Source organism: Phoenix dactylifera, chromosome 5 (assembly GCF_051530095.1).
Source record: "Phoenix dactylifera cultivar Ajwa chromosome 5, Ajwa_hap1_PhDact_Kaust_v1.1, whole genome shotgun sequence".
In the NCBI taxonomy this organism is placed as follows: domain Eukaryota; kingdom Viridiplantae; phylum Streptophyta; class Magnoliopsida; order Arecales; family Arecaceae; genus Phoenix; species Phoenix dactylifera.
This window is the reverse complement of record NC_143194.1, coordinates 19,682,321-19,695,506: the sequence shown is the minus strand read 5'-3', so window position 1 is coordinate 19,695,506 and position 13,186 is coordinate 19,682,321. Positions and strand designations below refer to the sequence as shown.

Below are 13,186 nucleotides of genomic sequence, written 5' to 3'. Positions count from 1 at the left end.
AAATAGAATAGAACCTATGAGGTCACACACATAATAGGTTTGGATCGTTCCAATGGTTGAATTGCGATTTAGAATCAAAATGATCTTGATTGTCAATTTGATTGACAATTGGGTTAACCCACTAAGAGTTAGTGAGTTAAAAAAAAAGGATTTGCAATTGGATTTCAATTTGATTGATTCAATTGGGCTTAATCAATTAGGCTTAAACCTTATTGGATAAGGATGAGAAGTCCTAATTGATTAAAAATTCTTATTAGATAAGAAACTTAATTCATGATCTCCAATTTAGATCCTAATTGAATTAAGATTCATATGAATTAATTTGGAGGACACATTGGGTCCTAATTGGATTAGGATTAAATTAATCAAGAGGAATCACATGTTTCCTAATTAGATTAGGAAATCTATGCATGAAAGGAAGGGAGTGTCCCTTCCTTCATGTGTGTGAGTCAAAGGGAGGAAAGAAGAAGGGGCGTCCGCCCCTCCTCCTTGAACCACGCCCAAAGAAAGGAGGGGCAGACGCCCCTCCTTTCTTTCTTGGATCCCCACGCCCAAAGAGGAGGGGCATCCGCCCCTCCTCCTTCTCTTGGCTTGCCACACGGTACAAGGAGAGGCCTTGATGCCTATTCTTGATTCTCTCTAATCCATTTTAAGTAAAGGGTTGGAAAGAATTTGGAGGGATGAATCAAGAAACAATTTCTCATTGAAATTATTCTTTGTTTAGCTAGACATGAGATGCCTATAAAAGGAAGGGAGGCGTGAGGGCTGATAAGCATTGAAAATCCATTGATTCAGCCGCCCACCCTCTTCCTCCTCCAGCCGTGAGCAAGAAAAAGGAAAAAGAAGAGGCGCACCATCTTCTTCCTGTTCCTCATTATTCTTCCTCCTTTTTCTTTCTCTCAAAACAGTCAAAGAGTTTATTGCAAGAGAGAGGAAATCAATCATCAAAAGAAAATCTCTGCAAGAAAGCTAGCACCCCTGTGAGATCAAGGTTTTTGGAGCGATCTATCTCGTGTGGATACCTGTAAAAACCGGACGATTGTGCGGCTTCAAGCGAACCGAATCATCGATCATCAGATAGCGGTAAAAAGATACCCACTCAAAGGTAAAAATAGAATCTTTACAATTCTGAATTCTAATATCTAAAATTAATCAAATTAGTAATTTTAATCTTTTCTTAAGATTTCAGAATTTTTTTGAAATCTACATTCACTAAAACGTTCATGAGATGAACGATCCCATGCGTGTGTTTCCGCTACGATCGTCGCAACGCATGCGAGGATAACCCGACATATATAAGCAAATATATGTATGCAAGTATTGATATAAAAGTTTTTTAAAGAAAAAGAGAATAAAAGAAAATGGTTAGTACTCAATAGCGTATGTGCAGGCATGTAGACATATATATATAGAGAGAGTGTTGGACTAGACTATACTCAAGTAGATCCACTCAAATACGATCGGATCTACATAAAGTCCTACATTAATAATCCGAGCCGTTAGATGTAATTTACTATCTATAAACTGCTTACATACTAAAAATTATATAATTTAAAAGCTCTTAGCCTATGCATGATTTAAAAAAACATACATAATTTCATATTATCTAAATTGTCCCATTTTTTTGACCACTTGATCCATAAGCTAGAGATCTCCAAATCAAATGGATTTTAAAGTATAAGCAATTTAAAAATACAGGTTACATCCAACAACCCATATTCACTCAAATATAACTATATATTATGCATGCTTATGCTTTGCAAGGATTTCACCAGAGCATTTTGTTAATTCTCACAATACATGACAACTTTTTCCAATTAGCTGGCAATGGTGAAGAACTCGCCCTCTTCAACTTTAGAAACAGTCACAGTTGACTGCATTATATGACAGAACAGGAGATGAACCTTGAATAAATTTATGTTATGGTTAATAGCTATACATTTAAAAGAACAATAATTCATGGTGTTTATGAAACTAAAAACATAGAACATTGAGTCATCTAGATAGTGGAGTTCAGGAGAAGATACATAAGAGAGTATTCTCGATATAAAAAGTGACAAACAAAATCAAGGAAAACAAATAATCGACAATAGGCTGATGTTATGAAGCCACTGAACTCTTCCAAAATCAAATATGAAGCTTGCAATCTCATAAAACTTCTAATGCTATTGAGTTGCAACCAATAGCATCCACTTAGTATTTTGGAGCCAAGTATAATCCTACTATTAAGTCACAATAAGCTGATGTTCAGAAGCCAATGAACTCTTCAGAAATCAAATATGAAGCTTGCAATATCATGAAGCTTCTAGTGCAATTGAATTGGGGGATTTCTTGGTGAAGTTGAGTTGCAAACTTATGAAGCTTCTAATGCTATTGAGTTGGGGGATTTCTTGGTGAAGCTGAGTCGCGCTTGCTTCATTGGCTTCAGGGGAGCTGTCAAAAGGAAACAATGAGATTAGTGATATATCCTTCATGCAATAACAGGGATATAATTTTCAGCAAATGAATAAGATTGCACACCAGTTTTTTTGTTTTGGTTGTTAGAAGAAATGACAGAGGACTTCCACTCCTCATAGGCTTGTTTCTCCATTTTTTTGTGCCTCTTGTAGCTCGGAAGCTGCAAGATAAGTTTAGTTGATAAGTTCAGAAGATATCTAAGGAGACATATGGTTTTTAATTAAAACTGTAGTCATAATGCTAACATGACATGCAGACATAATAGGTTTTGCATTATGAAATAAAGTATCATTCTTATCCACATAAGCAGCCATAAGAGTTTTTTTTTGGTTCAGACAACTGTTCCATTATCTCTACCTTCAAACAGGATCCAATTAACTGCAGTCATTGTTTGCCTCATTTTCAATCATCTGTTAAAACCATACTTTCCAAATATTTTTACCTTCGATACCATACCCTATTTAATAATCTGAAACATCCATAATACATTCCTTGAATGTCCTAAACAAACATGATCCTTGAAGTTACCATAAAAAGTAAAATTCCATAATAGGACTGAGACTTTCAATCTAAAGAGTTTCTTAAACAAAAATATATGATATTCTGGATCCTCATTTCTAATGGAATCAAAATGATCTATGGATTGATTAGAAGATCCTTTCAATTGGCTAGAAGCCCTTACTTGAACGAAAATAGATCTTTTAGAATGAATCACATAAAAGTAAAATTCTACAAAAGGACATCATTTTTTCCAACAAAACAAATTGATAACACAAAAATGCCACTTCTAGACTTGCATGCAGATTAAAAACCTTGAAACTTAACATTAGATGGAAAAAGAACGGCTTTCAAGTTGCATGATCTACTGGTGTGTAAATTCATAACAGAAGCTGATAGCATAATTCACCTTCCACATTGGCATGGAAAGTTGACCATGTGGACTGTAGATAACAGCCATCAGATTTCTGCATCAAAAGCATAACATAATACTAAAAAGTTTTCCATACAAATTGATCACACTGGCCAGTAGCTTTCAGAAAAATGATTCACATTGGCCAGTACACTTACAAGAAAGAGAGGTTTTAACTTATCTAAAGTTTTATAATTATGACAGATGATACACATAGGCCAAGGGATGCACCGTGTAGAAGAAAAGAGAGGTAGAGGTAGACTGAAGTCATATAAGAGGATGTAGTAAGGAAGGACTTGATATCGCTACATCTCTTAGAAAGTGTGGCCCTAACCAGAGTGGAATGGAGGAAAAAATTTCATGCAGCCAAAACCAACTAGTTTGGGATTAAAGCTTCATTGACATTTGTGTGTCATTATATATATATATATATATATATATATATATATATATATATATATATATATATATATATATACACACACACACATACATACACATGTAATCATAGATATGCAAGTTTAATAGTGAGAATTTTCCTCATCTTTTCTTAGGAAAAAGAAATCAGGGCAGCAATTATACCTGTGAGCTGCATATGTAACTAAATGCATACAATTCTTACATGTTCTTACATTAACATGAACAAGAAAGATTAGGGGAAATATCTCCAAGCACATGCATATGTATTTCTAGTTGTGGCATTTATTTTTCATGAATGGAAAACCATAAATACCTCCAATTCATATTGATCATCTATAGAAGAATCATCAGATGCATCACCATCATCCTCGCGTCTCCTTTTGCCGGGCAAGGGATCCAAAAGTTCTGCCATTGCGAAGTAGGATATAAAGGGAGCAAAATGAATCACAATCATGAAAAGGACACAAAACTATAACAAGTTTCTAATATTAAGGAAAAAATGCAATTGTAAGTATGAGAACTAGTTATAAGATTAGGATGGAGAATAGCAGAAACAGCCCTGCCAACCAAACAGCCACCCCAAAGCACAGAATGCAAGTAACAATCAAAACAATAATGGGAAATCTGTACCTCGATGGCCTTTTATAGCCTTGGGATTTTTCTTTTCCTTTGAAATCCCAAACACATCGAAGCAAAGGTCGTTCATAGAAGTTGAAACCTGTAGCAAAAAATTAACCATACATGAATTACAGATTAAATCAAGAGAGCAGAACCTAATACAACATCAAATAAGAAGTAGAAGAGATGCATTAAACCATTAAATGATTATGTATTAAATTAAAAGAGAACTTAATACAATATAAGAGAAGAGGTAGAAGAGGATGTAGGCTCTTACAGTGGAAAATTCTGACTCGGAAGTTCCACATACCTCAATAAGCTTCAGCTTGTCAACTTTAAGCTACAAGATGGGACAGAGCACTTTTATGTAAGCAAATATTAACAAAAATATAGTTCCAGGGAATTTACAGAACCTCAGAAGCCACCTTATGCCTTTTAGCACATAAATAGAATGCAACTGCTGTAAATACAGGCCGGTTAAAATCAGTATTTGCCCGGCGAGAGGGAGGTAGTGCAGCTAGAAAACGTTCCTTATACCTGAAAAATCAACATCATAAACATTGTATGTCAGCACACAGGTATTCAGAACTAACATGGTCAGATATTCAAAGTTCACAATTTTAGACTAATGGCAAAACTCTCTAGTCACCACCCAGTAAAGACTAAAATTCATTTAATTGCATGCTGGAAGTTTTAAAAGGAAGGGAAATAAATATGAGAAATGTAATTAGCAAAAGTATTTCTGAGAACTTTCAAGATAATTCGTGAAATATTCACAACAAAAAACTCATCAAATTTATTATCCACAACAGTCATCAGAAATTCATAAAGCACAACGTTTTGCATTAAGCCAGTATAAACTCTGTAGAAAATATTACTGTTAATGAAAAAATCAAGAATAATCACAGAACTGTTCAATGGGTCAGGGAATTCTGTTACTAGGGGAGTCAGAAGAATTTTGAATATTGACACAATGCCCATGAAGAAAGACATGCTCCATTCTCTTTGTTTTTTAGCTACATCTTGAAAAAATGTTAATTGCGCACTTAACCAATGACATCTAAGAATCCTGGCTTAAATCATTAATGGGTCAGAGAATTTTATTGCTAGGGGAGGCTGGTGGCACAATGCCCGTGAACAAAATCTTAAAAAGAGGGTATCACGCATTTAATCAATGACATCTAAGATCCCAGATGTAAATCATTATTACAGATCAAAAAGAAAGAAAAGGAAAAAAAACTAAAAGAAGAAAAAAAATTCAAGGAATTAAAATAACCTACAAAATAAGAAGAAAGGATTAGATATTTCCTTTAAGTGCAAGATATTGAGAAGTAGGTTTGATTTATCTAAGAAGTTCAAGGTTTGCTGCTTATTAAAGAAACCAATAAATCAAGGACAAAGAAATAAGATCTTACAGAGACAATCCCTTTCGCACAAAAGGTATGAGCCTAACACAGCCAAACTGAATCCCGAGTTCACGGACATCCAAACTCGCCCTACAACAAAACGCATCAGGGATTGCTGCATATCTCTTAAAACTTGATAAAACCCGAATAGAAATATCCAAGGAAGAATTGGACTCACTTGACCCCAAGACCATTCTGCATTGCATTGAAGGACCTCATGTAAGCCTTCTCCGACATCCCACTCATCCGAATTGCACTCTGTCGATCGAATAGCACCTGAAACCTACAAACCCAACTCCCTGATTTAGTGTACAGAAACTTGAGATGAATCAAACTGATAGTGGATTTAGTGTTCAGAAACTTGAGATCGATCAAACTGATAGAATCAACAAATCAAACGGAAGATAGGCATGCGAGATTACTTGGACGCCGCGATCTCCAGACAAATAATGGCTTTCGTGACCTCGCCCTGTGAAACAAGAAACCGACTAAGATGGGATGGATTGAAAGAAATGGGTGACGGGAAGCAGGAGAAGGAGGGGGCTTACGACGCCGATGATGGAGGAGTCGAACTGGACGTCGGAGAGGCGGCGGAGCTCCTCGGCCTTCCGCACTAGGGACTTGGAGTCGGCAAGGCCGAGCCGCGCAGCGATGGAGGAGATGTCCATGCCGAGAGGGGTGGGAAGGAATAGCGCTTCTTGGAGGAGAAGGCATTTTGAAGCGCCGGAGGGTTGCGTCGTAAGGGAAGGATTTGGCGGGGAAGGCTGGCGGGAAGGCGCTTCGAATCGGGGCCAAAAAACTTGGCGGGGGCGGGGGGAGGGGCAAATATTTAGATGATTTTATATGGGCTCGCTAATGGGCCTGACAAGGCGCCAAGTGTTCTATTTAACTGGACCCTCTGATCTATCTCTGTGGGACACCGTTTGGGCCAGATATCTATGTGTCTCTCTCTCTCTCTGTGTGTGTGTGTGTGTGTGTGTGTGTGTGTGATGAACAAGTTTGCCTTTGATGATTCAGAGCAGCTCTCCCAAGTACCAAATGAATGGAACCGAGAGAATGAGCAGAGCTAGAAAGCAAGTCGTGAAGAATAGCGCAAGATATGAACAGGTTGAGAGTGAAGAATAGGTTAAAAGATGGACACAAATTTTTAGGGTCTAACCTGATCTGTCGAGGTATGAGTTTGGTTTTATAATCTTGAGCTAACCTGACCCAGGCCGAATAATTTCGCCCATACACCGCATAGTTTTACTTTTACATCCACCATATTTCGCATTTACCAAAGTATTAGTGAATAGTTCCAGCAGGGGGATATAGAGGAGACTGAGTTTTCCGAGCAATAGTCCAACCAAGCATGCTTCATCCACGACTCGATCTCTATCTATTCATACCAATTGACTGAACCCGATGCTTGGATGGCTAGGTTTTAACCCAAACTCCTCGGCACATTAGGTCCGAGTTAGGAGATACCTAGATGCATGATCTCCAAATGCTCCGTACCCTAGCGCAACATGCTCTTAAGTGCAACGCATGTATGGCTAGAATGCATGCATGGCCAACTTGACCGTGATAATTCCTAGCATGCAACGGATTGAACTCGATCGCATTCTTGTTTGTGAATCGAGCACTCAAGAAAGCCATGCAAATAAAACATTCGAAGTCTTTTTTATCTTGATACAATGAGTTCTAATAAATAAATGTTTTAACCAAAATCTTCTATTCTCTCGTGGTGCACCATAAGGCATAAAAAATAACCTGCATGGCCGAAACTGGGTTAAGAATGCTGTGGTTCGTTCGAGTCTCTTCATAGCATTCCGTGCTTTGTCATTTGTAATGGCAAAAGTGGACTTCTATTTTGTTTTCTTACCTCCTTTTATCATTAGAAAATTGGATGCTGCACCAGCAAGCGACTGGAATAGGCAGAGTTATACTCCACCAAGTGGAAAAGACGGCATATGGCGATTAACGATAAGAATGCAACGCATGGCTCCAAAAAAGACAAGGTTCCTGGGATTCTGCGAATTTTGGGGCGAAGCAAGGGAGGCCAGAAAGTTGACACAAGGAGACAGTCGCCCCTCGCTGCTGCCTAACCACACGCCCTCTAAAAGACCACGTGAATCGCGAATCATGGTGCTTTCATCTCGGTTCGCGTGCAAAAGATTGACTAAAAGTTACGTACTTTCCATATAAAAATCTTAAATATATATATTATATTATTAAATAAAAGAGATTGTCTCATTTTAAACTCTGCATATCAAATTTTAAATAATTTTATTATTATATTATTAAATGGGAGAGAAATATATAATATAGAGTATATTTTAAATATATTTTTATTATATATACTCTGCATTCCAAACCAATTATTCTATTTTTTTTAAAAAAAAAGTCTTTATCCATCTCTTATGCATATGGCAACTAATTTTTTGAAACTAAAAAAATATTACTACTTTTTATTTAATCCATGTATTTTATCTTTCTTATTTCTCAATTTTTTGAATTTTTTGGGGTATGTCGCACATATTCGTTGCTAGTGTTATGTGCACTTGTTTTTATTATAATAATGAAAACTCTTAAAGATAGGACAACAACATTCTTTTGAAGTCATGTAAGCACTAATATGATACTACTGCACAACTCTCAAAAACAACTCTGTGTATATCACAACGCTCAATATTTTCGTTATTTTTTCTCTTCACATACTTGCACTCTCTGAATGTTCAACATCTCTCGTCACAATACTTCATTGCTTCCAGGAAATCCTTGTATCGTGGAAAAAGAAAGGGATGATGATACTAACCACTGACTTTAGTTTGGATGGTACCACCTCACGAGAGGTTCAGGCTTTAACTCTAGTTAGAATCGCCCCCAAGGGGTGGGCCGGGTAGAATGAGGATAGAAAGGTAGATATTGGCCTCACTAAATTTTAGAGAGAGAGATTATACCAACGACCAAGATAACTTTGGAAAAAATAAAACAAAAATAGGCCATTTTTCCAAAGAATTAGACTTAAACCTATATCGAGAAAAAAAAAGTCTTATTTGACATGCACATAATGAAGAAGAAGAAGAAGATGGACAAAACTCATCGAGATCAGATCCTCTAGTCACTTTTAAAAATTGAATTAATTTTGTCATTCCATTCAAACAATGAAATTAATGAACTTTTTAGTATGCAGAAAAGGTCTGAATAGAATACCATAGCATCAACCTCAATCATTTGCAGTTATTTGGTTGCCCATGAGTTTTTTGAGAAGATAATCATAAAACATAATTTTTTTATAAAATAGTTTTTTTTCAAAAAACAAGGGAAGATTTGTATTTCATAATACTCATTTTTAGGTTTTATGACTCATCTATTTTGTCAACAAAAATAAAAAATAATGAAAAAACTATTTTACAAAATTTTATTCATTTGAGTGTTTCTGTAAATCAATTTTACTAAGACTTGTCAAATAGCTCATCAGATGAACAAGCAAGCTTAAGGGTATTAATATAGGGTTGTTTCAAAGGCGATAATCCAAGAAGATCATTGGACTTAGTGTAGACTCCTCTAGCTACTACAGAGAGGATTAGATAGAGTTTAGAGGTGAGATTTACCCCACCATAAAGCCAAATTTTACATCAAATTTTAGAAAGGCCTTAACTTGCTCATATGTTATTGCATTGAGGTATTTTTTCTGAAAATGGGTAATTTTTCAAGCTTTACGGTACAACACTACTATGCAAGGGTACAACGCAGCAAATAGTAAGCAAATTTTGTCACTTAGGTCAAAAAATTGATGGAATGATTAACCTTAATATATCATAAATCATACCTGGAGTCGCTATATCCATCTTGGATTGAACTCTGAGATGCGTGCGCAGCTCCGATCAACTGAGATTGCTCTGATCTGGACAGAGATTAGCGTGATCTGGACAGAAATTAGCGAAAGATCTTCTGGAGAGAGAGCTCTTAATATGCGTGTATTAGAGAAGGGGTCTGACAGACTATTTATAGCCCTCTCCAGGAACCAAACGCCGTGATTAGTTACACCCGTGAAGAGTCACCCCCATCAAGGCAACCTTTCACTGTCGTGCAATTACCTTAATGCCCTTAAGTTTATCAGAATTTACGAAATCCAAGGGACACTTGTCAAATGTGGGTTCATATTAAACGGGATCAGGGTTTAATTAAAACGGGATCCAACATTCTCCCACTTGGACCATATTGACGCCATTTGTCAATGTGGGCCACAACTTGATGGGATCCCAACATTCTCCCACTTGGACCATATTGACAAGTGAAATATCCTTAGCACTTGAATTTTATAATTTTTATACGCGTATTCTTTTTATTCTGATATCAAGTCGGGCAAACTTTATGTTTGACTACTTTGAGAATAATAATACGAACCATGGCAGAAATAACACCTATTTAATTGGCGTATAACCTTCCATGATCACTATATTACTAAACCATCATAACCAAACCCTTATGAATGAACTTCTCATAAAATTCATTCTTTGGTCACAATTTCTGCTACCATAGTATGCATAAACCATATGAATTCATTAAAGCAGAAAATACAATAAATGTGATTTACAACCATCTAAAATGTGCACAATAATACATTAATTAATTTTTACAGAAAAGGCCCATTTGACCGACATGCTCCTTATGTAATCCCGGAGCTATTGCTTTGGTCAAAGGATCTGCCAACATAAGCACAGTATTGATGTATTGAACTGAAACTTTATGGTCATCACATTTTTTCTTTATAACAAGATATTTCACCTTCATGTGCTTATTTCCATTGGATATCTTGTTATTCTTTATTGAGGAAACTGTTGCTAAATTATCACAATATAACTTTATGGCCCTTGAAATAGTGTCCACGATCTGTAGGCCTGTGATAAAGTTCCTCAACCAAATAGCCTGTGTAACTGCATCGTAGCATGCTAATAACTCAGCCTCCATTGTTGAAGCAGCTGTCATCTTTTGCTTCGAACTCTTCCACGAGACTGTACCACTAGCTAGTAGAAAGATATAACCTAATGTTGATTTTCTACTATCTGGACATCCCGCAAAGTCTGAGTATCCAACTATCTCCAAGAGATCGGATTTGTTGTATGTGAGCATATAATCTTGAGTTCCTTGAAGATATCTCAATACTTTCTTTGCAGCTCTCCAATGTTCCATTCCTGGATTAGCTTGAAATCTCCCCAGTAATCCCACAACATATGCTATATCAGGTCTGGTACAGACTTGAGCATACATTAAAGTCCCAATTAGTGAAGCATATGGAAATGCTTTCATATGCTCCCTTTCAATTTCATTCCTCGGAGATTGTGATTGGCTCAACTTTTCACCTTTAGTAATAGGCACTGGGCTTGGTTTGGAATTTTCCATACCAAATCTCTCCAACATTTTCTTAATGTAGGCTTTTTGAGATAGACAAACTTTTCTCTTGGATCTATCTCTATGAACCTCAATGCCGATGACATATGAGGCTTCACCCATATCCTTCATATCAAAATTACTGGAGAGAAATTGCTTAGTCTCCCTAAGCAATGCCAAATCACTACTAGCAAGCAAAATATCATCTACATATAAGACTAGAAAAATGAATCTACTCCCACTGATCTTAAGATAAATACATCTATCAACAACGTTTCTACAAAGCCAAATGTAGAAATAACATTATTGAACTTAAGATACCACTATCGGGATGATTGCTTCAGTCCATATATAGACTTATTGAGCTTGCAAACTTTTTGACTCTGTCCTTCTGAAACAAAACCTTCAGGTTGTTTCATGTAAACTTCTTCCTCTAAATCTCCATTAAGAAATGCAGTTCTCACATCCATTTGGTGCAGCTCTAAGTCAAAATGAGCCACCAAAGCCATAATTATCCGTAAAGAGTCCTTCTTTGAAACTGGAGAGAAGGTCTCATGATAATCAATACCCTCCTTTTGAGTAAATCCTTTGGCAACAAGTCTGGCCTTATGTCACTCTACCTTGCCTTTGGAGTCTCTTTTGGTTTTAAAAACCCATTTGCAGCGTACTGCAGTAGCTCCAGGAGGTAGTTCAACTAAATTCCAAACATTATTTTTAGCCATAGAATCTATCTCATCTTTAGCATCTAGCCATTTGGAGGAATTTACTGAATTTATGGCTTGTGAGAAATTTATTGGATCATCTATATTTCCGATGTCATAATCGCTTTCTTGAAGGTATACTATATAATCTGGTGGAATTGGAGATCTCCTTACCCTTGATGACCTTCTTAAAGTTGCTTCTTGATCCACTGGTTCTATAGGTGGAGGAGCAACATTCTCAGTGATAACTGGCACAGATTCAAGTGGAATATTAACATTAGACTCATCCTCCTCCAAATCATTATCAATGATAGGTGGAGGAATCATTGGCTGCTTATTTGAATCTTGCACATCATACGGAGTTTGCTTTTCCTCAAAATTAATTTCTTGAGGTTTTATACTCCCACTGATTTGGTCATTTTCAAAGAATCTAGCATTTCTTGTCTCCACAATCCTCAAAGTATGATTAGGACAATAAAATCTGTATCCCTTGGACTTTTCTGGATAACCAATAAAATAACAACTAATGGTTCTAAAGTCCAACTTTTTCTCTTGTGGGTTGTACACCCTTGCCTCAGCTTGACACCCCCAAATGTGTAGATGTCTTAAACTAGGTTTCCTACCTGTCCAAACTTCATAGGGTGTTTTTGGGACAGCTTTAGTAGGAACCCTGTTTAGAATATACGCAGCAGTTTTTAAGGCATCACCCCACAGAGAAATTGGAAGAGTTGAGTGACTAATCATACTTCTTACCATCTCCATTAATGTTCGGTTTCTTCTTTCCGCAACTCCATTTTGATTAGGAGTACCAGGCATAGTGTATTGTGCAACTATACCTTGCTCTTGAAGAAATCGAGCAAATGGACCTAAATGTTGTCCAGTTTCAGCATACCTACCGTAGTATTCACCACCTCTATTTGATCTCACAACTTTAATCTTTTTATCAAGTTGTAACTCTACCTCTATTTTGAAAAGCTTAAAGGCATTTAATGCCTCAACCTTGTCATACAACAAGTAGAGATACCCATAGCGTGAGTAATCATCAATAAAGGTGATAAAATACTTATGACCAGTAAAACATGGGGTCGAAAAGGGCCCACATATATCTGTATGTATGAGATCCAATAAATTTGTACTTCTTATGGCACCTTTCTTAAACTTGTTAGTCTGCTTTCCCTTGATGCAGTCTAAACAAGTTTTGAAATCACCAAAGTCAAGAGTTGGCAAAATTTTATCATTTACTAATCTCTTGATTCTTTTTATGGAGATATGACCTAATCTTCGGTGCCATAACATAG

The 13,186-nt window shown here is 36.6% G+C and overlaps 1 protein-coding gene across 1 annotated transcript; it reads right to left on the bottom strand.

The window, feature by feature from the left end:
• Positions 1 to 1,916: 1,916 nt before the first annotated feature.
• On the bottom strand, positions 1,917 to 6,594 carry ORC6 (origin recognition complex protein 6). The gene is made up of 10 exons (XM_008804958.5): positions 6,360 to 6,594; positions 6,234 to 6,280; positions 5,990 to 6,094; positions 5,821 to 5,901; positions 4,831 to 4,942; positions 4,683 to 4,745; positions 4,418 to 4,505; positions 4,101 to 4,192; positions 2,521 to 2,617; positions 1,917 to 2,433 (listed from the first exon to the last, which is right to left on the bottom strand). Exons 1-10 carry the CDS (start codon positions 6,477 to 6,479, stop codon positions 2,354 to 2,356), a joined length of 885 nt encoding a protein of 294 aa, XP_008803180.1. The 5' UTR covers positions 6,480 to 6,594; the 3' UTR covers positions 1,917 to 2,353.
• Between the last annotated feature and the right edge of the window lie 6,592 nt (positions 6,595 to 13,186).